This window comes from Tachysurus vachellii, chromosome 14 (genome assembly GCF_030014155.1).
Source record: "Tachysurus vachellii isolate PV-2020 chromosome 14, HZAU_Pvac_v1, whole genome shotgun sequence".
Taxonomy (NCBI): Eukaryota; Metazoa; Chordata; class Actinopteri; order Siluriformes; family Bagridae; genus Tachysurus; species Tachysurus vachellii.
This window is the reverse complement of record NC_083473.1, coordinates 1,562,630-1,589,879: the sequence shown is the minus strand read 5'-3', so window position 1 is coordinate 1,589,879 and position 27,250 is coordinate 1,562,630. Positions and strand designations below refer to the sequence as shown.

Sequence of the window (27,250 nt, the reverse complement as noted above, 5' to 3'; positions counted from 1 at the left end):
GTGTCCCTTAGAATGGAGATAGATTTACCCAGAGAGTCAGCACAAAGAGAAACAGAACCAGTAAAGATAAAGGGGGCATACCCTGTACTCTCTGCCGTCACTGAACAGTTTTTAGAGACTGAGACAGCCTGAGCAAAAGCCACACTCTTAGTTTTTCCAACAGCATTTTTCTGTTTCCATGTTTTACAATCAGTAATAAAATGGCCTGGATCCAAACAGAAGAACGTTTGTTAGTAGAGCACTTTGTATCAACTTTACAACCCTTATCTGCCCTTTTCCTTAAAACGCGTCTTTCTCCGTCGGCTCAGTATTAAAAAACATGTTTGGACTGGCGTAAAGACGGGAAAACTGTCCTATGGGTAAGCACAAACTCGTCTGCTATCACAGCAGCTTCAGAGAGCGTGTTTACTCTTTGTTCATTCAAATGAACAACAGGTTCGGGAGTGCAATTCTTAAAAGTCTTCCAATAAAATAAGCTCCTGCAACTGCTCAAAACTAGTGGCCTTTTTAGAGAGGCACCACTTCTCAAAGAGAGTTTTTTCTCCAGAGCAAACTCTACATACGTTTGTTTGGCTGTTTTCATTAAGTTTCAGAAGCGCTGACGGTAGGCTTCAGGAACCAATTCATATGCTCTCAATACGGCTGCTTTGACAATCTCATAGTCGAGAGATTGCTCAATGGGAAGTGAAGAACAATTCTCCTGTGTCTTACCTACAATATTGCACTGTAAGTGAAGCCCCCACATATCTTTCAGCCACCCCAGTTTAGCAGCGATGCGTTCAAAAGCAGTGAAATAGGAATCTACCTCAGCTTCTCTAAAAGGGGGTACCAGTTTTACATACTTCGCCACATCAAAGTTCGGCTGGATATGGCTCACCGGGTCATAGTTAACCGTGCTGGAGTGTGACTGTGCACTCCCAAATGCTGGGGAGGATGGAGCTCTTAAATGTGGGAGGGGAACAGGCTTTCTGCGTAAAGCTTCAGCTTCTAATTCAAGTGATTTCAATTTAATATCACGCTGCGCCTCAACCTCAATAGTATGGAGTTGTAGAGCTTTAATGCCATGTTCTTGTTTTTTTAGCTCCAAGTCAAGCTCTTTTAACTTGATTGCAGTCAACGGATCAAGAAAAGATTCAGTGGAAAAAGGTAAACCCGAAGCAGAAGTAGTTTCTCCTACCGTTACATTCTGCTCTGCCACCTCCAGTGGTGACTCAGCAGGTAGAATACCTGTATTCATCAACTCGAAATACAGCTCCTCCTTAATCACGTGCTTGGCAGCCTCCCAGGACACATTGACATTAAAGAAATCAGCAATTAACAAATCTTTTTTTCTGCATTGATTAAAAACTTCCGTTGTTGGTGAAAACGTAAACAGATCAAATTTCATTTTCCCTCATACACACTGCACTTCAACCAAACAAAAAATGAAAACAGCCAAACTCCTATGTCCACACAAAGAATCCATGTTATCAATATTACACAAAGGGAATCAGACCAAAACTCAGCCTAAAATTAAATCAACACCACGGGCAGACCAAACGTTTCTCAGAGAGAGAAAAAAATCCAGGACAAGCCCCCACTAATATGTTACGTAACATTAGTGGGGGCTTGTCCTGGATTTCTTTAGCTCACGTATCTAGGGGTTTTAGGACCTAACACATTAAAAAGAGGAAAGAGCATAACCCAGACCCTGCCACAGCACCACACCAACAACATTCTGTATCAAATTTAAAAGGTTTATTTAAGCATCTGGATATAACAGGAAGTAAATCAGGAAAGTTCAACTGAGGAAGGGAACAAAATCTCAGGAGGGGGCAACGCCAAAATAACAAAAAAGTTCACTGCCTGGGGAGTGGAAATCTTCATAACCTAGAACACAAAAGTAAAATAAATAACAGATACCTGAACTCACTCCCTAGCTAACACAAAAACAGGAGAAAACAAGGATCCACAAAATAAAATGGCACCCACCTCCCTACCGTTCCCAAAATTACACGAGATAACAAAAAGAACAATCAGCACCAAAGTCACTGATTACTATAACAGTGGATAGCAAGCCAACATGGAATTCAATACGCTGCACAGGGCAGGACACAGATCATGCTCTCGGAGAAAAAAGGTCTCTCTGACTGAGCCTTCTGCTCTGCTTTTAAACTCCTTTCCCTCCGATTGGTAAAAAGGTGCAGCTGGGAGGAAGCAATTAGGTGACCTGAGAGCAGACAGTGGGAGGAGCCACAGGAGAGCAGGAGACAACACAACAACTACAGGACAAGACAAAATGTATGTCTTTGGATGTAACAACCTGCTCCTGTAAAACACCCCAAAGTGGTAATTTAATAATAATAATAAAGTGCCAGAATGATTCAGTAGTCTGTGGCAGTGAGGCATCCCTCTATTAGTAGTTTGTTTAGGAAATGCCATGATATTGGCTGACCTCAAACAAAGTTATGGGACAAAATAAAATATATAAAGAAATAATTTCACTGTGCTGTAATGTAGATGTGACAAAAATAAAGGCTTAATCTTATACATCTGCTAGCTATTAGCACAAACAGTATCTCCTATGCAGCGCACACACACACACACACACAGTCACACATAGAGTACCCACATGCTTGCACACACTCATGCATGCATACTAATATTTCTCATTAGATTTTAAAAAAGTAAAGATTTAGTAAAAAGAAACTCCCCTGTAATAAAACTTCAGTAGCAGTACATTATATTAATTTATATTACTGAACCCAGATTCCTCCTCAGCTATAAAGTTCCTACACATGACTTCAGCCATTGTACATACTGTGTTTACTGCTGCAATGTAAACACAACAAACTACATCAAAATAAAACAACAAATAAAAATATAAGTGTAAAAATTACTGCTGTTCACAGTTCATTATTTAGTGTAACATCACATGACCAAGACCAAGTCAGGTTAGATAGAAGAGTAACTGATGGTCCATGATGTGTGATCTGAGAGTTCTGCAGTAAATCAGAAGATCCTGACATGGTGATGAAGCTCCAGAGATGAACATCAGCTCAGTGGTGCAGGGATGAAGTTTAAGATGATCTGAAATCCATGATGAGATCAGAGCAGACCATCTGAGAGAGGAAAGGAGAGGAGAAGGTGGTGAAAATAACAACTTTATACCATGTAAAAAATGCCAAAGTTCATCTCTAAAGAAAATAAATAAATAATTGGTGCCACCTTGTGTTGGTCATTAACTCTATGGTTGTGTGGCGACTGTTGTGTACGTCACACTGTCGGACGTTGTGTTGTTCTGAACACTGTGATGATGTCTGTTTCCATCCTGTAGAGAGATTCAGATTCAGATGATGAAGAAACACTGAAGAGTTTTTTTCTGTTTATTGTCTAAACTTTGACATTAACTGCACTGTTCTGTTTACTGAATTCTGTTCACTTACATTTATTAGAATATTTCACACTTTTCTTGTCACATTTCTAATTTAATCCCCTTAATCACTTGGCTTATTATTGTGGCTTCATATTAGATTAATAACTGATAATAAATCCTATAAATAAATAATATTAGTGTAAGAGTCAGAACACTTCAGACTGAGTGTGTGATGGTGACTGAAAAAAACAGGACAATGTTTTTACTTTAATGTAAAAGTCCAGTTTTTTCTCTTTGTTCCTAACACATAGAACCTGGAACATAGTGAATAAATAATACTGATGTAAGTCATGACCTCAACACGAGTGTATTATGTGACTGAAACAGGTTTGTTTGTGTTTGAATCTCGTCTCAGTCATTTATAGAAATCCCACGGAGCCCCTTCCCTCCATCTCAGTCTGAACTTTCACCTGCACATCAAGATCATTCTCTGTGCTCAAAAAAACTGCTCCATGAAAAGGAAATAAAAATAACACAGAAAATAAAGTACCACAGAATGACCAGAAGTATAAAGTTTAAATAAAACTTTGAGCAAATGTTTCTGACCAAAGTTTCTGATCTTGTCTAATGTACCTTTAAAATGACAATGACCCAAAGTAGGGCAGGTTGCCATGTTTCTGTAAACTCCCCACCTGAACTAAAACCAGAATTCAATGATGTCTTTTGTTTAACAAAAAAAGTGGTTAAAATTTAATTACATTTTTTTTGTTTTTGTACCTGTTCAGTGGAGTTGGCGGCACGTCTGCGAGCTGATAGGTGATGATTTTCCGTTTTCATAAACATAAGATAAATATTTCAAAATTATAATATTAGACAATAAATTTAGACACATGTTAAACACAATTACCACAAAAATTCTCTCTGATTCTTTCAGACATTAAACCTACAATTTTAACCAGTTTTACCTTTCACACTTCTGTAGTACACAGACACACAGATGATGACAAAGATGATGAAGATTACGATCCCAACATATAAAATAATCCAAATGATCCCTCCAGTCTGGTGTAAGTCTGAATCCTCATATAAAGATCCTCCCTCATTAACACTGTCCTCTAAAACACACATTAAACCACACAGAGATATCAGTACAGCGCTGAGGAAAACGTGTCCTCAAAGAAAATCTATCAAACATCAGACTACATTTACTGATATTGTTCAGTGTTTTTCAGCCATACATGCAGATGATGTCATCACTGATCCTTAAATAATAATCAGTGTTGTGCTGCTATAATAATATGAAGTGTTTTATTAAAGTTTATCCAGGAACAATAAGAGATGTTTAGAACTGGAGCTCACACCAGATTAAGAAAAGCCCTGTACTTTAGACACACACCCTTGTCATGTCATTAAAATCTAACCAGGTTCCTTTTTCCATCCTAATGTACTGCTTTTTCCATGAAACCCTGTTCAGAGTGAAAGGATCACAAACACTGGATCACTTTCATTTATTCTACATTTATAATGTTTTAATCAACTGGAAATGGAAAGTGAAGATATTTTATCAATGTCAGATCAGAGTTATTGGTTAAGAACCATTTCAGTACTTTATCAGATCACAAGGCTCTTAGATGAGGATTGAGTGTTGATTATTGAGAGGAAGTGACTGAGTGTGTGCTGAAACAGTAGTGAAATACAGGACAGGAGGTGTGTGTTCTCCTCACTCAGTCTAACACAGCCATGAAAAGCTTTAGAATGATCTGTGGGAACATTAAACTGTGTAGTTCTCTCTCAACCAGGACTGAAAAACACTGACATCTACAGGAAACATGCTGCTCAAGTCACTCAGTAACTTTCCAGACATTTTAAACTTTGTGTACTGATATGTGTCGTACTCAGTATCGTCTGAGATTAATCCACTTACCAACAACTGACAGTTTAACCTTCTGGACCAAGACAGATTCCTGTGTGTCTGTAATTAACATGGAGCTGCTGTAGATCCCTGTATCATTAACACTGATGTTCATCACCAGGGAACAGTTTCCTTTAAGCAGCTCATCCTCAGGAACGTCCACACGACCCTCATATCTTTCACTCTGATTTATCTCTTTACCCTTTCGATCAAACACAGTCTCAGAACCGATAAACCACTGAACGTGAGGAGTTTTGATGGACAGATGACTCCAATCACACGGCAGGACAACTGTGGAACCCACTGGAGCTGATATCTGAAGACCTTCAGAGACACAGAAAAACCTTTTAGGAAATGATCTGATGTTAGGAACTTTATATTTTTATTTCTTTTATAGAAACTGATTGTTTTTGTTGTCCTGTGAGCTTCATATCTGATCACTTGTTCTTGTCCACATGAAAGTAAAAGTGTTTTAATTGTTGCTGCAGGATCTCAGTCCTGATGAACATCTCTAATCTCACCCAGATGACCTCTGAACCTTTCTGACAAACTTTCTACAAATAAAATATTGTCTGTGTCTTATTTATGTCTGTATTTGTGTATTTTTCTAACACATCATCTGTTAACTCTAAATAAAGTATTGATTCCTCTCTATAATAGATGTTGTTATTGTTCCTTATTTCCAGCTCTGTTATCTGAGACACTGTGACTTCTATAATTAGTCAATATTTTACACTGAACACTTTACTCACCATAGACTGAGAGATTAACACTGTTAATTTCTTTCATTTCCACAGGGTTATTAATGTTCATTGTAAAGGATTTGTAGATTTGGTCATCAGTAAAACTGACGTTCTTCATCACCAGGGAACAGTTTCCTTTACGCAGCTCGTCCACAGGAACATCCACACGTCCTTCATATCCTAACCCTGAATGTGTACCATTACTGCTTCTCTCAAACACAATGAAATGATTTATCTTCCACTTAATAAGTGATGTTGGTTTGAACTCTTCAGTCAGTTTACAGGGCAGGATGACTGTGGAACCCACTGGAGCTGATACAGTAACCAGAGATTCTGCACTGTCTGTGGGAGAAACATTACAATCTACAGGATTTGTAACATTTGACAAAACATTGTTGTGATATTTGATTCAATAGAAGGACACTTCTGTCTTGTTGGTGTTGTAGAACCTGGTCACTCACCCACACAGGCACAGACCCATAAGATGGAAATATAAAGGAGGGACATGATGTCTGGAAGACTCTTGTGGAGTGTTGGCAGATTTTCTGAAACAAACAAACAGAGACACGTTATAAATAAAAGTGACAGAACAGCTGACTGATGTCACACACAGATCTTAATAAAACTGCTGAGAGAGAGAGTTTGTGTAACTTCTTTAATAACTGCTTTATTTTGCCTGAAAACTTACTTTCAAATTGTCATTTTTTTGTAATCTGTCCATTCAGATGGTTTGGATGTACATTAATAATTGTACATCAGTGTTATAATGATGACCGTGTTTGTAGTAGTGTGACATCAGTCATGGCTCACTCTGCCCCCTGCTGGTGGAAGTGGTGTGTGTACATTCATTCATTCATTCATCTTCTACTGCTTATCCGAACTACCTCGGGTCACGGGGAGCCTGTGCCTCAGGGTCATTGGGCATCAAGGCAGGATACACCCTGGATGGAGTGCCAACCCATCGTAGGGCACACACACACACACACTCTCATTCACTCACACAATCACACACTACGGACAATTCTCCAGAGATGCCAATCAACCTACCATGCATGTCTTTGGACTGGGGGAGGAAACCGGAGTACCCGGAGGAAACCCCCAAGGCACAGGGAGAACATGCAAACTCCACACACACAAGGCGGAGGCGGGAATCGAACCCCGACCCTGGAGGTGTGAGGCGAACGTGCTAAACACTAAGCCATCGTGCCACCCCGTGTGTACATGACTTCTAAAAATCTTTACACTAAGTAATATGTAATAATGTCTTACTTTGTTACTGATAAATGTTTTTTTTTATTTAGCATTAAGCCTATTACTGATCACATATTTATTGACAGCTATTGATATGGAGTTAATAACTTTTTATTCATTCATTCCTGGTGCTGGTGGAACCAGTGGAGCAGTGCTGTAGCTCTGAGGGTGTGAGGTGCAGTGTGAGGAGTGATGAGGGCTTTGAGCTAAGAGGGAGCTGGTCCATTTTTGGCTTTGTAGGCGAGCATCATTGTTTTAAATCTGATGCCTGCAGCTATTGGAAGCCAGTGGAGAGATCGCAGCAGTGAGGTAATATGTGAGAATTTAGACTGAATGAAAACAAGTTATGCAGCTGCATTTTGGATCATTTGTAGAGGACAAATTGCGTTCATAGATAAACCTGACAGAGAGAGCTACAGAAGTCCAGTCTTGAAATGACAAGTGACTGAACAAGGTCTGGGTCTCATCAGCAAGAATGAACAAGTCAGCATACAGAGAGGAGGTTGACCTACACCATGAACATTTACACCACACACTGCATCCGCAAAGCCAACAGCATAGTGGATGAAACTACACACCTTTCTCACACACACACTTTTCACCACATACACATTAATGCACATGAAGCGAGACAACAACAAACAGATAGTATCCATGGTAATGATATCCAATGTCTTTCCATAAAAGGAACACAAACTCACTGTCTGTCCTGTTGTGGTGACTTTAGGTGGAAACAAAGACAACTTAGCTACACAGCAGAGACTGTAGGCTACTCACAAGGCAGATGTTAATGGAGGCTAATGTCATGTAGCAGGAAGTCCAGGTGATGATGACATTTTGGTTGAGCGAGCTGCTCAGTTCAAAAAAGCCGTTGATTGTTGAACTACACAAAGTCTCCAAATTAATAAATTTAAAGCTTCTAGGTAAAATTTTATGCACTTAGCTGCCATCTGTGAACTAGTCTAATGCACCCTTTGAGGTTTATAAACCAAACCAGGATCAACATCGCAAAATGTTGGTACACAGTTTTATAGCAGGAAACATGATGTTTATCAGACAATGAAAGAAATGCATGAGGGTAAAGTGGGTCATGCCCCGTATTTTATAGGAACTGAAATCAAGATGATACTATTTGTAATTTATGGTAATATTTGTGAGGAATGAATAAAACAAATAGATCCTTTTTCTAAGAACCTTTTATGAACGCTAACCCATTGTTGTGTTGTCTTTGTAAAGTAAAGCATATAATAATTGTTATACTAGTATCCTGATGCAAACTATTAGGTGGATGTTTATCACCTTAACATTAATCCTCCCTCTGAATAAGTAATCGTGTCTCTGAAATAAAGGATCTGCTCTTAGAGAAAAGGTCCATCAGTGTGAATAAAGGATCAGTGATTGTGTTTATCACACAGAGCAGAGTCTAGAACATTAAACTACTGACAGAACAGACCACAGATTTAGATAAACAAAGAGAAGAATTTAAAACTCAGCTTTACCTTACAGATAGAAGATCATTATTTCCTTGAATATTAAGATTTAAATCACAGTTGATGAGGTTCTTTTGTCCAGCGACGTTAACAGTGTCGTGTTACAAACACTGACTGCAGCTAGCTTTTACTTTCTCTTTTCATGGGGTAATAGAAAGAAGGATGGATTGTTCTTTACCAGAAATAGGAGTAAATTTCCACTGCAGATCTGGAATAACACGTATCTCACTCCACCAGTAAAACCTGCCTAGAGTTTATGTTTAAACTATTCATACTCACACGAACAGATTTACTCAATGAGAGGAAGTATTTACTCAATGATTTGAAGATGCTGGATGAACAGTGCAATATATTTACATTTCAGATTCTCTTTGTCTTTTCTCAGGTTCTACAGGGTTTTTGTGTTTTCACTCTAACACACTAAATGTCTATAATTACACAATGTCCAGAAATTATGTACAATAAATCATTCACTGCCTTGTTAAGGAGTCTACAGATATCTGACCGAGCTGAAGCACCTCATAAATAATATAAAGTTTCTGTAAGAATAATAATAATAATAATAATAATAATAATAATAATAATAATAATAATAACCTACTAATCTTAGATGTGTAGAAAATTACGAACAGTAGACAAGTCTTTACGTGATAAATGAGGGAAACTTCACCAATGTAAAGTCAGCCACTCGTTTATCCTCAGCTTCTATCCAACAAAGGAGAGGAAATAAGTCTAAATCACATACACAAGTTACACTAGTTAAAATACAGATTAGCATGTATACTTACACACCCAGGTGCAGCTTCTGAGAGCGAGGAGGGAAAATTGTAAAGACAGCCACTCAGTCTGGCTTAACAAATAACTGAAGATAGAACAATTACATTTATCAACTACAAAACTAAATACAAAAGGAGAAGACAAAGATATTCATAACAAATATTTAGAAGGCTTACTTTCTAACCAGGAAGATACTTTGAATGTTGATTCGGAGCTATTAAGCTCACGTGTTCACAGCCACACGAGGAAAGACCGCTAAGAAAACAAAGTACAAATAAGCAGACCAACGGTGTTCTACAGAGGGAAACGTACAATTGTCTGTCTCTTTAGCCAAAAGTTTCACTGTTTATCTTCCACACCTGGGCCAACTCCACCATCCATGTGATGTCCACGCCACAAGCATAAGTGGCAATTAACCTGAAAGGGATATAATACGGTAGGAATTTGTTCCTTCTGGCTAACCATTCCTACTGTAATATACTATAAGCACCACACATGTACTTGGCCACTGCCAATCAACCTTAGTAAAAAATGAGATGGAGAAATAGAGCAGTAATCTGCTACATTTTCAGGGTAAAGTTTTAACTTGTTTTAACTTGTGGATGCAGCATCAGATTGGGTTTACTGGTTTTGTGTTCCTGAGCCCATGCAGTGATTTTCACTACAGAATATATCTGAGTTTAACACAGTGCCACCTGAGGGACCACAGATCACCACCATGTGGTCTCATACTCGGCCTTGTGCTTTGTGGATTTTCTGAATGATATTGTGTTCATTAGATGCTGAAATCTCCAGAGTGGGAATGAACTATTTGCCCATCAAACATAACATTTAAATGATTTGCGAGTGTGATTGTCTTTATTTACATTTTACACAAACTTTTATTGTCATTTGATCCATACTGTATATATCTGACACAGTACACAGTGAAATAGGACAACGATCTACAGGACCATGGAGCTACATACAGTAGAACAACACAGAGCTAAGGACTGAGAATAAGTTAGTCCTAGACACATGAAGTGTATCTGTGTAACCTGGTGTAAACAGTGTGAGACAAAAGACAGTGCAGACAAAACAAAACACTACAAGACACAACATCAGCACTGACCAGTCTGCATGGGCCATTGTGCAAAGAAAAGGATTGTACTGTGTTTGAAGGTTTTCTTTGCCGTCCTCCTGTTAACTTATGTCACGATTCACTGTTGCTGTATTTAATAATAATAATAATAATAATAATAATAATAATAATAATAATAATAATAATACATTTTATTTAAAGGCGCCTTTCTGAACACTCAAGGTCACCGTACAAAAAACAACAAAGACAATAAATCAATCAATCAGGACAAACAAAGACAATATTTGTGTTTCTGGAACAATCACAGGTAGAAGAAACTAGCATTACATTGACTCCTGTCAGGCTTAAAGCCTACATTTAATATGATATTCATATGTCCTCTCCTTAAGTATGTCCTGTCCTTATGTGTAGAGATGTAGATGCCTGAATAGCACAGAGGTTTTTCCTTAATCCTGATCATTCACTCACTCATAATGTGTCTGTTTTTTAGGTCATACTGTTTTTATCCTCATTCTTGATTTGACACTTTTCTCTTATCTTATCTGTGAGTACTTTGCACGTACACATCAGTACAAAATGGCGACTGTTTTTATTCCTACAGAACATTCCTGGTCTCCTGAATCTTCAGTGGTCACATTTGGTTTACATCTACACATAAACGTCAGGAAATAAAAGCTGAAATCTGTTTTTCTTTTGGTTTGTTTTGTTTGTGCCTTTTGCCCAAGTTAAAACACTCTGACTCATATTATCTGAGTACTTTTATCACTTATAACATCTTCCCTTACGCAACAAAAATATATTTCTCAATATATTACGTGACAATATATTTCATGCGTCTCCATATATTGTGACATTTACATATATAATATATCATAATATATTACTAATGATATATTATATATGTAAGTGATATATTGCAATATATCGGAAAATACTGCAATTATTGCCGTTTTCATATATTGAATAAATACGTAATATACTATTTAATATATTGTTATGTATATTGAAATATGTCCCAAAATATATGAAATGATATATTGAGTATGTAATTGAGTATGTAAACCTAATGTATGTAAATATATATGTAAAATTATGTGATAATATACTATAATCAGATTTATATGGGAACATATATCTTAAATATATTGATTTATATTACATAATATATTATATATAATTATCATATTACATATTGTACACATGGTAAATATGAAATAATCTAATGTACAATGTCTGTCATATATTTTAAAATATAATAGATTGAATAAGACATCAATATAGTTCACAGTAACTGAATGAGGTTTATTTCAAAAGCAGCAGCTGAAGGGACAGTGACCTGAGAGCAAACAGAATGAAAGGCATGTCACCATTGTTCCATCTAAGGCTTATGTACACGTAATGTACATAATGTGCTCTTCATAATGTAATGAAGATTAATAAACGGCTGGTTTGCTGGTAGGGATGTGCCATATATGCCAGATCATAATTAGTTCAAGGCTATAAAATCTTTTTTTTCTTCTTTTAAACGTGATATTTATGTGATCCAACAGATAATTCAGGTTCAGTTCCACAGTTACAGATGAACTTAACTGTAGTTTACAGTAAAGCAGTAAAAATAAGGAGTGTCTTTGGGTCAGTGAAGGAAGGCTGAGAGTCTCAGAGACAATCAGTGAAATCAAACAATGAATCTCATCTTCAATAAAAATTATAATGTAAAAAAAATTGGTAAATCGTGTATCACATTCTGGGGGGCACGGTGTCTTAGTGGTTAGCACGTTCGCCTCACACCTCCAGGGTCGGGGTTCGATTCCCGCCTCCACCTTGTGTGTGTGGAGTTTGCATGTTCTCCCCGTGCCTCGGGGGTTTCCTCCGGGTACTCCGGTTTCCTCCCCCGGTCCAAAGACATGCATGTTAGGTTGATTGGCATCTCTGGAAAATTGTCCCTAGTGTGTGATTGCGTGAGTGAATGAGAGTGTGTGTGTGTGTGTGTGTGTGTGTGCCCTGTGATGGGTTGGCACTCCGTCCAGGGTGTATCCTGCCTTGATGCCCGATGACTCCTGAGATAGGCACAGGCTCCCCGTGACCCGAGGTAGTTCGGATAAGCGGTAGAAGATGAGTGAATGAATGTATCACATTCTCAGTAATGCTGAATCTTTCTGGTCTGCCGATCTTGTGGTGTTTCAGTGTAACCCATATGTTGGATTCACATTAAAGAAAAGGAGGAAAATATCTACTAGGTCTGAGATCACCAAACACTTAAAATAACAATTTATAAATAATTTAATGTCTGGAGTCCCGGGTTCGGGGTCTCACACCAAAAAAAATGTTTAAGAATAGTGTGTCTGCACTTATATGGAATCTAATCTTATTTAGTATAACTGCTTGAATAAAGGCACCAACACAGAAATTAACCTGAGTGAATAATGTATTAAAACTCTTTCTTTTTACTTTTAAACTGTATTGTAAGTTTCTTTTTCTGTTCACATTTAACAAAGAGAAACATTTGAGCACAATTTACCCACTGAACAATAACAGATGCTATTCAACAAGCACAGTAACAAAAGAAAATAGATATATATTTACACATATATATCCCAAACAGTCCAAAACCAAATGTAGAAGTACCAAAGTTCCCAATTGAGGTAATCCTAACGTTGAAGAAACAAACTGTAGTTACAGTCCTGTGAGGGTGCAGTCCATCAGTATAGATTCCACAGTATCGCGTCCTTATCGACCCGAATCCATAACAATCACACTGTGATGAAACAGTCCCAGTTCATAGAACACATGCTGCAAATCTAAAGCAATGAAACAGTTCAGGCATGTATTTAGACAAAGATTCGCAAGGATGGATTAAGTTGAGCAGCTGACAAAAACATGCAGCCCGCATCTTTCACCATTGCTGGCACACAAGTGACGTCAACAACACTCAAATAAACTTCTCTAATAATCCATTTCACACCTAAAAAAAATACACACATATATATATATATACATGTATTTTACATGATTAAACATGCTATGCATTAGATAGAAAAAGAAAAACAAATATATAAAAGTGTAAATAAGAAACACTTATTCTCAAGTATGAGAGATAGTGACAGATATATTTGATCTATCAGTTCAGTTATTCGAGTGGATTACATCAGCATCACAGCTTATTCTGGGCATCAAACTGAAATGTTCTCCTCACAGTTGAAGAACATTGAAATGATCCTTGTTGCTTTTCTCTTTGTAAAATAGATTCTGTACTTTATAAGGCGAATCTCTCGGCTCACAGAAGGTTCTGTACTCGTGATCACACTGAAGTTTCCTCAACGTGCGAAAAGTAAACACATGAGGAAGGACATGATGAGGATCAGAGGATGAGGGCAATTTATTCCTGCTTCACCTGGAAACAGACAAATTATTTATTCTTAATATTATTATATAAAATCTTAATACGTCTGGGTAAAAACGTGATAAACCTTTTATCTGAAAAAAGTCAAAGATAAATGACGATCCTCAGGATTTCTAATTTATTTAAATTGGTATAGATATTAACTCACCTGAGGGAGCTGGTGTTACGTCTTCCTTTTTTTGGGGTTTTGCTTTGGAGGAAAAATTAAAAGAAGAATTTTAGACACGTTCATTTCTTCACTTCTCTACAGATATAAACATTTACTTCATGACCACAAATAATATACTGTAGTATTATGTAAAAGGTATAAATACTACATCTAGTGAAGCAACATATAATCCATATATTAACAAATCCATGACAAAGCTCCTTAAGTGGAAAATAAATACGTGTCAATCACACGCAGGTGGCTGTTTGAACTGAAGTTCTGACTGATTACTTTTAACTCGTGAAAGTTCACAACATTTAACATTTCATCACTAATCATTTATTAGATTTAAATTTACAGTAAACATTGTTTTACTCTGCAGTGTGTTGTAGTATAGAATGTCTATCTGTAATTATTTATTGAGTAAATCCTTCACTTTAACATTAAATTTGTGAAATAAGGAGGTTTGTGCTGAATCCTCTAAAGCAGTCACACATTCATCTAGTTATTTTACCAATAAATTAAATGGAGGTGATTCATTCATTCATTCATCTTCTACCGCTTATCCGAACTACCTCGGGTCACGGGGAGCCTGTGCCTATCTCAGGCGTCATCAGGCATCAAGGCAGGATACACCCTGGACGGAGTGCCAACCCATCACAGGGCGCACACACACACACACACTCTCATTCACTCACGCAATCACACACTACAGACAATTTTCCAGAGATGTCAATCAACCTACCATGCATGTCTTTTGGCCGGGGGAGGAAACCAGAGTACCCGGAGGAAACCCCCGAAGCACGGGAAGAACATGCAAACTCCACACACAATCGAACCCCCAGCCCTGGAGGTGTGAGGCGAACGTGCTAACCACTAAGCCACCGTGCCCCAGGAGGTGATTCAGAAACTAATAAATACAGAGAATACAACCATGTTTTATGTAACATTTAATATTAAGATGATCTCCTCTTTTCTCAGCACTGCTACAGGGATCAGGATACGAGTTTTAGTGTTTTTACTGAGTTTCAGATTAATAATAGACTCGTTACATCATAAACAACCTGAACTAACTGCTGACGACTAAATCTAATCAGCCTTCACTAAACAATGCTAGGAGCTAAAAATCCTGCTCTATCACTACATTACACCATTTCTGCTGATTTACTTTATACACAGAAATCTACCTTTCAGTTCACATATGAACACGTGACTGAGTATAACACGTGTACACAATCATTATGAAGAAAGACGGAAAGCTTTGATACAAACATGTGGAGTTGTCTTTAATACACTGATGAATCTGAGCATTAACTGGAATTGGGTGGATTATTAGGTGTGTAACGTGTTGAGTCAGGGTCAAGGGATCGTTCGCCTAACTCCAGTTCTAAAACACAGACAGGTCGCGTTCCACAACTCCTGCTTTATTCTCCTGACAACAGCGTTACTTGTTAATCAGAAGATAACTTAAAAATGAGCAAAAGAAATAATAAATAAATAATCATAATCATCATACATGCAGTACTCATGATAAATGAAGCGGCAGCCTGTTCCTAAAATGCCGCTCGGCTCTTAAAGGAGCCACAACATATGGCATCTGAAGTAGAACACTGAACCACTGACAGTACAGACCACAGATTTAGATCAAACTAAAGAAGAATTCAAAACTCAGCTTTACCTTAGAGATGGAAAAACATTTCTTGTGATTCAGTATGATTTGTATAAAGATTATGAGCTCCTGCTGTAAACCACCGTTAACAGTGTCGTAAGCATTTATAACCTACAGTTATTATGTAGTGATGGATTAATGTCAACGACCTTCTGGATTTGGGAGTGAAGTTCCAAGAACTGAGTATCAGTGTCAGGACTCAGCCTGGACTTTGGCCACGTGGGTTTGTTTATGTTCTGTGTCACGTGTCCTTGTCCCTGATTTGTATTTATATTTAATAAATCAGTTTATTTTAGCTATCCTGCATTTGGGTCTGTTTTTATCCCCGTGTCCCTGACAATCTCATTCTACGTCTAACACACACCTACAGTTCATGATAACACTGTTCATCCTCAGGTGACTGTTTTATAGACAGGTGAAGGGGAGGATTCTGTATATCTGTATAGTAAATGATATACCTGTGTGAATCCTCCTCCTCTTCACCTGTCTATAAAATATTTATAGAGCTGCGATTTAATAAGGATTTAACTGATACTGGATGAGCTGCAGCATCTGAGTGGTTTCTGTTTCTGTAATAATAATAATAATAATAATAATAATAATAATAATAATAATAATAATTCAGGAATCTTGTCTCCTCATCTACCCTGAATTCACGACTCTTACTGTATGATTAAAATGATAGTAAAAATTTCTTGACTTGATTTAAATTTCTCACTGTGTGTGTTTGTGAATAATGAATTAGTTCTAAGCCTTTATACATAATACATGAAGGCTTGTGGGATTTGTGTAACTTGACCCTTGGTTTGCTTTATCAGATCTTCTCTTGGATTTGACCTTTCAATTTCAATTCAATTTATTTGTTTAGCGCTTTTAACAATTTCCCGTTGTCTCAAAGCAGCTTTACAGAAGTATGGAAACAGAAGAGAGAGAAAAAGAAATAAATATATAAGAAGAAGAAGAAGAAGAAGAAGAAGAAGAAGAAGAAGAAGAAGAAGAAGAAGAATTATGGATAAAAATAAATAAGTGAATATATACAATTCAAGTTTAAAATTAATTTTAAAAAAATAACTTAATTTAAAATACTATATATCTCTCCCTATCCCTTATGAGCAAGCCGGATGTGACGGCGGTGAGGAAAAACTCCCTGAGATGATAAGAGGAAGAAACCTTGAGAGGAACCAGACTCAGAAGTGAACCTCATCCTCGTTTGGGTGACACTCTACAGTAAATAATGTAAATGTAATTAATGTCCTTTCTACAACAGTTTATAATAGTGCAGATGAGAGCTCCTGAGGAACTAATGGGTCATCGTAAACTCTGAGTTCAGCACAGACCTGATTGCTGACCTTTGACTTCACGGTGACTTTCTTGGCCTAGATAAATCTTAAATTGTGTTGTTGTTGTTGTTGTTGTTGTTGTTGTGTACTTGGAGCTACACATCAACCGTCTGAGCAGTGACTGTTACAGTGGTGTTATTATTGATAATGGTATTGTAGGATACCTGAGGACGCTGTACAGATACTGTTCACAATATAACATCATCTTCATCATCTATAATCTCATCTTCACAAGAAGTAGTAAAAAAATGAAGGGAAAAGACAAGAAAGAAACAACAATAACCAAAACTTACATGTAGCCACAGGAAGGAAAAGACTCATATTTCTTTATCATATTTCTTAAAGTTTCATTAAAGTTTAACCCTACAGTGATTTTGGTATTGGAGGAAATTTCAGAGCAATTTGTTTAAACATTTCATATTAAATACTCACAGATATAAGATCATTTGAAATTAGAAAAAACTTAAAACTAAATAAATAATAAATACTAATAATTATAATACGATTTTTTAAATTATTTATTGTGAACAATTTACTGTGAGCATTTCTACACAACACACACTGTTAATTTCTCTCAGTTTACTAGAAAAGAAATCCTGTAGAATTTCTGTAGAAATGACAGAATGAGATTTTTATAGTTGTGAGTTTTTTATTGTGATTTGTAAGGATTCAGCACAAACATTTAAATAAGGCATTTTTATTCATATAAATAAATAAGAAAGCTCCATTAATAATAATGTTGAGACATTTAATTATATATAAGATAATAAGATAGAATAATACTCAGACAGATAACCCTAATTTGTATAATTATATGAAGAGCAACCTTACAGTTTTGGATATAAACCTTTTATCTAATGCGAAGCTTATTGTAGATGTTTAATGTAAATACTATTTAAATAATTCTGCTTCTATTCTTATTATCAATATTAATAATCTAACTGAAATCAGCATGAAACAAAAGATTTGAATATCAAACAAATCGATTCTTAACACAGGTTTCACAACACGACACCTCCGGAGCACATAAGGGGTTAGGGCGCTTTCCTCTAGTGTACTTGCTCCCTGATGCCCTGAGAGAGCGCCGTTTACCCTGTAGTTTACTGAGCCACTGCAGGACTCAGGTGAGGGACGACTGAGGCTCATCATCATTATGACCTTCAGGGTCAGAGTAGATACAGGTGCATGACAAGGAGAAAGGGAAGAGGGAGGGAGGGATAGTTCACTCCAACACTGCTTTCTACAGAGAGAGAGAGAGAGAGAGAGAGAGAGAGAGAGAGAGAGAGATCATCATCCCAATCATTAAAAAAAAAAAAGTAAAACATTGAAAACACCCTAATTTTTGCCTCCATAATAATAATGTCCAACTTTGTTCTCACTTTTATTTTGTTTCCCTTTTAAATCTACATTTATTATAATAGTAAAAATCCCCCCTTATTGGCAGCTACACACGTGAACAAAATTGTTGGTACCCTTCGGTCAATTAAAAGAAAAACTCAAACGGTCACAGAAAAAACTTTAATCTGACAAAAGTAATAATAAATAAAAATTCTATGAATGTTAACCAATGAAATTCAGACATTGCTTTTCAACCATGCGTCAACGAAATTATTTAAAAAAATAAACTCATGGAACAGGCCTAGACAAAAATTATGGTACCCCTAGAAAAGACTGAAAATAATGTGACCAAAGGGACGTGTTAGTTCAAGGTGTGTCCACTAATTACCATCACAGGTGTCTACAATCTTGTAATGAGTCAGTGGGCCTATATATAGGGCTCCAGGTAGTCACTGTGTTGTCTGGTGACATGGTGTGTACCCCACACTCAACATGGTGTGTACCCCACACTCAACATGGTGTGTACCCCACACTCAACATGGTGTGTACCCCACACTCAACATGGTGTGTACCCCACACTCAACATGGTGTGTACCCCACACTCAACATGGTGTGTACCCCACACTCAACATGGTGTGTACCCCACACTCAACATGGTGTGTACCCCACACTCAACATGGTGTGTACCCCACACTCAACATGGTGTGTACCCCACACTCAACATGGTGTGTACCCCACTCAACATGGTGTGTACCCCACTCAACATGGTGTGTACACCACACTCAACATGGTGTGTACCACACTCAACATGGACCAGAGGAAGCGAAGGAAAGAGTTGTCTCAGAAGATTAGAAAGAAAATTATAGACAAGCATGATAAAGGTAAAGGCTACAAGACCATCTCCAAGCAGCTAGATGTTCCTGTGACTACAGTTGCACATATTATTCAGAAATTTAAGATCCATGGGACTGTAGCCAACCTCCCTGGACGTGGCCGCAGGAGGAAAATTGATGACAAATCAAAGAGACGGATAATCCTAATGGTAACAAAAGAGCCCAGAAAGACTTCTAAAGAGATCCAAGGTGAACTTCATGCTCAAGGAACATCAGTGTCAGATCGCACCATCCGTCGTTGTTTGAGCCAAAGTGGACCACATGGGAGACGACCAAGGAGGACACAAATCATAAAAAAGCTAGACTGGAATATGCCAAACTACATGTTGACAAGCCACAAAGCTTCTGGGAGAATGTCCTATGGACAGATGAGACAAAAATGGAACCTTTTTCCCCAAGGCTCATCAGCTGTATGTTCACAGACGGAAAAATGAAGCATATCAAGAAAAGAACACTGTCCTTACTGTGAAACATGGAGGAGGCTCTGTTATGTTCTGGGGCTGCTTTGCTGCATCTGCCACAGGGTGTCTTGAATCTGTGCAGGGTAGAATGAAATCTGAAGACTATCAAGGGATTCTAGAGAGAAATGTGCTGGCCAGTGTCAGAAAGCTTGGTCTCAGTCGCAGGTCATGTGTCTTGCAACAGGACAATGACCCAAAACACACAGCTAAAAACACCCAAGAATGGCTAAGAGGGAAACATTGGACTATTCTAAAGTGGCCTTCTATGAGCCCTGACCTCAATCCTATTGAGCATCTTTGGAAGGAGCTGAAACATGCCGTCTAGAAAAGACAGAAACAACTGGAGCAGTTTGCTCATGAGGAGTGGGCCAGAATACCTGCTGAGAGGTGCAGAAGTCTCACTGACAGTTACAGGAATCGTCTGATTGCAGTGATTGCCTCAAAAGGTTGTGTAACAAAATATTAAGTTAGGGGTACCATAATTTTTGTCTAGGCCTGTTCCATGAGTTTATTTTTTTAAATAATTCCGTTGAAGCATGGTTGAAAAGCAATGTCTGACTTTCATTGGTTAACATTCATAGAATTTTTATTTATTATTACTTTTGTCAGATTAAAGTTTTTTCTGTGAACATTGTGAGTTTTTCTTTTCTTTTGACCGAAGGGTACCAACAATTTTGTCCACGTGTGTACATAGCAGTTATATTTTATTTCCAATGTTACATCATCAATCAAGAAGGAGACTTCACAATGTGGCCTTTAAAAACTGTTAGTGACGAAGTAACAATACAAATTTGATGAATGAAAAATAATATTTAAAATTTGTCTTGTATGTATTTGTGTATATGTGAATTATTTTAGTAACATGTTAATCTGTTTGCTTATGTGAATCTACTGAACATGAAGAAAGTCTCTTATTTCACCTTTTATAAACTTTAATGATGTTGTACCATTAACAAAAATCATAAATATGAGAAATGTGATTCTTTATAAATTCTATAATAGACTCTTTGTTCTCTCACAAACCTAAATATAATTGTTTATCCATCGTGTTCTGTCTCGTGGGTTCAGAAGGTTCTGAAAACATATGAAGAAGAATTTATAACAACAATTAGATAACAGAACAAATAATAATATCTAAGGATTTTATAATGATTATATGATACAGTATATACACAGTATGCAGTCTGTGATTTTCATTTAATTAAATATAATGATTGATTTTTAACTTTATCGTTTCTAAAAGTGAACAATTATATTTCACAGAACTTTCATCATCCTAACACAAAGCTGGGTGGCATAACCGATGCCGTCCTGAAGTTATAACTGCATGTGTCCAAGTTTTTTAGCAATTCAACAAAAAGAGTTATTATATATTACATAAACATGCTGCATGATTGTTTAAACCCCAGCAGAATCACATTCCTACACATTCCACCAGTTTTCATTTGGTCTGAAAGTTTTCCAGCTCAAATGTTTTTTTCACATTCACTTTTTACTAGTCACGTAAACAATCGTACACGATACAACACGTGAAAGGAGATTTTTTACTGTAATCAAATAGAATTGTGCCAAGAAAGGAGAAATTTAAAACATATTGTACATAATGTACGTTTGTTCAATAAATAAAACAACTCTGTACTAAACTAACAGTGTGAAAATATTTTGTGTAAGAAAATATTTGTTTTTGAAAATTGCTTAATAAAATGTTTTATATAAAACTCGTATGTATTCTTGACTGTATTATTAAATCTTATACATGTGGCTGTCAATTAATATACGAACATTACTGAGACTGTGTATTTAACAGAAGACAGTGAATTACTCCACTTCTGTCTGTCTAAAATATCGACTTGGCAGTTCTTCAAATTGACAAAGAAGCAAATTAACATTTTTGTGTCAATTTGTGCTATTAGTCGAAATCCTAATAAATGAAATGTACTCATATATGAGGCCTCACCGAGAACAGAGAGCTGCACACTCTGGATGAAGATCCTCCTCCTGTTGCCCATCTTCCCAACCACCAAATAACACTCGTAGATTCCTGCATCACTAAAGCGGATGTCAGTCAAACGCAGGGAGCAGTTCCCCTTCAACAGCATATCCTCTGGAACGTCAGCACGGTTTTGGTAAGCCTCGCCCTGAAAATGCTCTGGACCCTTTCGCTCGAACACCATGTTTCTGAAAGTCTGCCACTGGATATACGGCGTCGCAGATATGGCGTTATTGTATGACCCCCATTCACACGGCAGCATGGCTTCCAGACCCACTCCAGACCGAGCGACCTTCAGTGATGAGAGCGGACTCGAGCCTGAAGTTTACAAGACAATAAACCACAAAAGGGGGTTTCCAAAAGTATACAGATATATTCAGAACATTTACAGATAAATCAGATATTTTAAACAAATAAATCAGATATTTTTGGGACATGAACAGTAATGGCAGGCAAAAATAAATACAGAATCTTAACCAGGTAACAACAGATGCAACAGACAACAAGAAAAAGTCATACACGCCAAAACAAGGCCGAGATCACACAAAAACCCAGAGAGAACAAACCTGGACAAAAAAAAAAATCTAAGAAAGGTTTCAGAAAGGTTTCAGACACATGCTACAGAAAATAAATGGGATTAAACTGGCAGGCAAAACTCCCGGGACCTTCCCTCTCTGTAGCTCCTAGAGATTCACTTGTCATCCTCTAGTGGACACCAAACCCTCTAGGTGAATTCAATGGAAAATATCAGTTGGCTCAGGTGGCGTCTTCAGGTTCTGGATCCAGGATGTGATGTGATGACACACAAATTGATCAGATATTTAGAGCAATTTCTGTCCTGTCAGGAGACAAGCAGTCGCCTACACTGACATGAAAACAGGAAAAGAGACCAGACAGAGGGTTAAAATGGTTTATTATAAAATCAACATATAAAAGATGAGTGGAGAAGCAGACCAACTATAAGTCTACATGGGTGACCTTTGAATCATTACTTTGAAGGGTCCAGAATCTCATGGTATGAACTTCTTGAGATGAAACGAGAAAGTCATACATCTTGGTCTGGATGGAAAGAGGGTGTGGGTCTGCATTGCTGTTTGGCCTCCTGTAACAGAGGACCACCTTCTTAACTCAGGTGGCCTTGAAGAATCCACCATGGCTTCCAACCTGGGGTGTGCTTCATTTACATTATTTTGCAGAAACCCTCATCCAGAACAACTTACATTTATCTCAAATATCCATGCTTTCAAAATACAAAACTTATCTTCAAAGATCCAGAGCCATATACAGAGTAAGCACACAGGGATCTTAGTGGGCTTTGTTTAACATGTGCTTGTTAGTGGTCATGTTGAAAGGTTTGGTGGCCATCAAAAGACTGAACTGAGTATGCACTATGGCCCACCTTCAAAAAGATGTTCTGTTGCTCACCAAAAAGGGTAAATGAAGGTGCTGAGATGGTCACTCTGGAATGTTCTCTCCTGTCTTTCTCATGTTGGACACGAGTGGGTGACATTGTAAAGATGGTGAATTCAGTGACCTTGTGAACGTAGTCTATTCACTGAAGCTCCGACCTGGGATGGTTTCTGTTTTCTTTGTGCACAGGGTCTTCACCTGGTAGATCTAGGGTTGAAAAGGTTTTCCAAACAGGCTTAGATCATAAAAGCCACTGGTGATAAAAATAACCGTGGGATATACTGAGATTTATTTTTTGCTGTAGAATTTTGTATGACATTGTTATCAAGAACACTTTTCTTCAACATTTTCTAGTAGATGTGTTGCATTTGGTGTCTTTGTTTTATAGTTCTTTATTTCTGCTTTTTACAAACTGAGCAAAATTTAAGGTTGTAAGTCTTAGATAACAAGACACAGGGGCAGAGTAATCACTAGGCCACCGAGAATGACGACCAAACTTATTCTCCAAACTGGTCTACCCTCTGGTGGATGATCATGTCATGACAGGTCACTCGGCTTGAAAATCGATTTCTGGGAACATTATCGGTTCAGCATCAATAACCTTGGTGTGGTTTTGTTCATTTAATTAATAACTTTTATTGGATTGTTGTGGATGAAGCCGCCCTGAGACTGTCATGCCTTCTTTGAACCAATGTTGTGTCAGTCAGCTGTTTGGTCTGGTCTTTATCAGAAATCAGGTCTGTGGTGAGTTTTTACGATGACCCATTAGTTCCTCAGGAGCTCTCGGCTGCACTATTATAAACTGTTGTAGAAAGGACATTATTTACATTATTTACTGTAGAGTGTCACCCAAATGAGGATAAGGTTCCCTTCTGAGTCTGGTTCCTCTCAAGGTTTCTTCCTCTTATCATCTCAGGGAGTTTTTCCTCACCGCCGTCACCTCCGGCTTGCTCATTAGGGATAGGGAGAGATATCTAGTATTTTAAATTTTAAGTTAATCTTTTTTAATTTCATTTGAAACATTAATTGTATATATTCATGTATTTATTTTTATCCTTATTTTTCTTCTTATTATTACATATTTATTTATTTTTTTCTCTCTCTTCTGTTTCAGTACTTCTATAGAGCTGCTTTGAGACAATGGGTTTGTTAAAAGCGCTATACAAATAAATTGAATTGAATTATTTATCATCAGGGGCACGGTGGCTTAGTGGTTAGCACGTTCGCCTCACACCTCCATGGTGGGGGGTTCGATTCCCGCCTCCGCCTTGTGTGTGTGGAGTTTGCATGTTCTCCCCGTTCCTCAGGGGTGTCCTCCATCCAGGGTGTATCCTGCCTTGATGCCCGATGACGCCTGAGAGGCTCCCTGTGACCCGAGGTAGTTCAGATAAGCGGTAGAAAGTGAGAGCGCGTTTATCATCACTGGAGTTTTTAATCATGCAAATCTCAAGTCACTGCTCCCTAAATTCCTTCAGAATGTGGACTTTGCAACAAGAGGGGAAAACATGCTGGATCTTGTTTACACAAACATTGTGTGAAGCCCCGCCCCCACCTCGGCTACTCAGACCACATCTCAAGAGTCAATAGTCAAAAAATTTCTGTTATGCTAATTCCAGGATATAGACCACTGTTCAGACGGTTAACTCTAAACCGGTTCTGAGGCAGGTGAAAACTTGCCTTCCTTCACTAGCTCCAAAACTTTGGAATTCTTTACCAACTGAGATAAGGCAAGCAAAATCTCTTGGCATTTTTAAATCTCAGCTTAAAACTAATTTTTTAGGGTAGCTTTTAATTGACTAATTGTAATTTTACATTGTGCTTATTTTATAGTCTATTCTTGTTGCTTTAATTTTAATCTTTATACTATGTGGTGTATTTTTGTTGTTTTATTTGCTTTTGTAAAGCACTTTGAGATGTGCTTTTAAAGCCACTATAGAAAATAAAGGTTATTATTATTATATAAAACTTGGCCAGCAGGAGCTACCTCTGCTGTCCAGGGGTCTCATTTATAAAGCGTGCGTACGCACAAAACGGGGCTGGAAACGTGCGTACGCCAGTTTTCGCGCAAAGGTTGTGATCTATAAAAAACAAACTTGACGGGAGAATGTGCGCACCTTTAAGCAAACTTTGAGACGTGCGTACGCACATTCTGGAGACAAAGGGAATTGGCGACACAGATGGTGAGGTCGTGAACTGAAGTTAGATTGTAGAAAATACATGTGAGAAGAACGATTCTAAGAATTAATGACATTTAATTTTCACCCCATTTCATACGTTATATCCACATTATCATGAGGATTAAATCCAACAGTGTTATTTGTGCCGATTGTTTTAGGCTATATACATCTAGTAAAATCCAAACGTAATTCAAAATGTATTAAAAATAAAATAATAATAATAATAATAATCAGCGCTACTCCGTCCAGGGTGTATCCTGCCTTGATGCCCAATGACGCCTGAGGATAGGCACATTCTCCCCGTGACCCGAGTAGCTCGGATAAGCGGTAGAAGATGAATGAATGAATGAATAATCAGCGCTGCCTTACAGTCACATTGTCCACAACGGGAGCGCAGGAGGAGACGGCGTGACTACATGTGATACAGAATAGCATGAAATACCCTTTTATTAGAGAACTGCAGAACACAGTGTAAAAACGAAATATTTTCCTTAATGTACATATATCATAAAATGTCAAAGTCTGCAAATACAGTCATGAAGCACAATCGCTACTCATCATCGGTCCTAACTATTACGGTGTTCATTACAAACCGTCATGAAGAAACTGTAAATGTTACTGTGTTCACTGTAACATTTCCGTCTTAAATTTTCACCCACAAATTAATTCTGTGATTTTGTCAAGATGATAACAGTCAGTCTAATTGCTAGAAACATATAAATCCTCCGGTGACCCGGGTATGTAATGCTTCATGATGGCACTGCTGGCACTGTTGGAGGATTACGCCAATGGCAGAATAAGGAGAGAACGAGTTTTCAGGGACCATGATGATGACTGGCTAATAAGCCGATTTAGATTCCCTAGAGCTGTGCTCTTAGATCTATGTGCTGAATTGGGTCCAGTATTAGAGAGGGCAACACGCCAGAACCATGCCATCCCAGTCCAAATACAAGTCCTCACCACTCTGGGGTTCTTGGCAACTGGCTGTTTCCAGCGGGAATTGGCAGACAGGTAAATTATTTATATAAAAAAACTATAAGTAATCCTCAACTTTGTCTCTAAGGCCTTTTTGTATATGAAATAATTCTATTGGAATCTATCATCTCACCCTATAGGTCTGGTATATCACAGCCGTCCCTGAGTGCCATAATATCTGTCGTTTTGAATGGTATACTTAATATGGGTAGTCGATACATCAGGTTCACCTACACTGTGTGAGAACAGGCCGAAATTAAAATGCAGTTTGCAGCAATGTCTGGTTTCCCAAATGTAATCAGCACAATTGACTGCGCTCATGTTGCTATAAGTTCACATCTGAAAATGGATTTGCTTATGATAATAGAAAGCATGTGCATTCTATTAATGTGCAAATCATATGTGACTCCAACATGACCCTCACAAACATTGTGGCACGCTGGCCTGGTTCAACACATGATTCCTTTATCTTTACACATAACAGTGTAGGGAACAGACTAAATGCACGCGCAGTACATGATGGCTGGCTTCTTAGTGAGTTTAACAATATTAAAAAGTAGAAACTGTAACAATTTTGTTTTTAATATAATTATAACAATTTTGTTTTTAATATAATTATAACCTGCAGGCGACAGTGGCTACCCCCTGAGACGCTGGCTCCTCAACCCATTTTTAAACCCGCAGAGCGCAGAGGAAACTCATTATAACGAGGTCCACTCTCGTGCCCACGCAGTGATTTGCATTGACTATTTATGGTTAAAAATGGGCATGTACAGGGCGGGATTTGAGGCTGGTTCATGTACGCACATCTGTGGGTGATCTGTGATTTATAAAGGGAAC

At 37.7% G+C, this 27,250-nt stretch overlaps 1 protein-coding gene across 3 annotated transcripts in view; it reads right to left on the bottom strand.

Annotated features, from left to right (window-relative positions):
- Positions 1-1,608: 1,608 nt before the first annotated feature.
- The window catches only part of LOC132857242 (uncharacterized), a 38,172-nt gene continuing 12,530 nt past the window's right edge, over positions 1,609-27,250 (bottom strand). Inside the window, exons 1-9 of one of the 3 annotated variants that reach the window (XM_060887256.1) lie at positions 15,836-15,998; positions 14,903-15,067; positions 6,472-6,555; positions 6,020-6,352; positions 5,280-5,591; positions 4,321-4,470; positions 4,133-4,164; positions 3,208-3,310; positions 1,609-3,101 (exon numbers count right to left, since the gene is read on the bottom strand). In XM_060887256.1, the coding sequence (XP_060743239.1) occupies positions 3,227-3,310; positions 4,133-4,164; positions 4,321-4,470; positions 5,280-5,591; positions 6,020-6,352; positions 6,472-6,555; positions 14,903-14,909 (1,002 nt within the window). In that variant the 5' untranslated portion in view covers positions 14,910-15,067; positions 15,836-15,998 and the 3' untranslated portion in view covers positions 1,609-3,101; positions 3,208-3,226. Of the gene's footprint in view, positions 3,102-3,207; positions 3,311-4,132; positions 4,165-4,320; positions 4,471-5,279; positions 5,592-6,019; positions 6,353-6,471; positions 6,556-8,760; positions 8,888-14,902; positions 15,068-15,835; positions 15,999-27,250 lie in introns of those variants that run through there. The other 2 variants (XM_060887257.1, XM_060887255.1) reach the window with 2 other exon arrangements.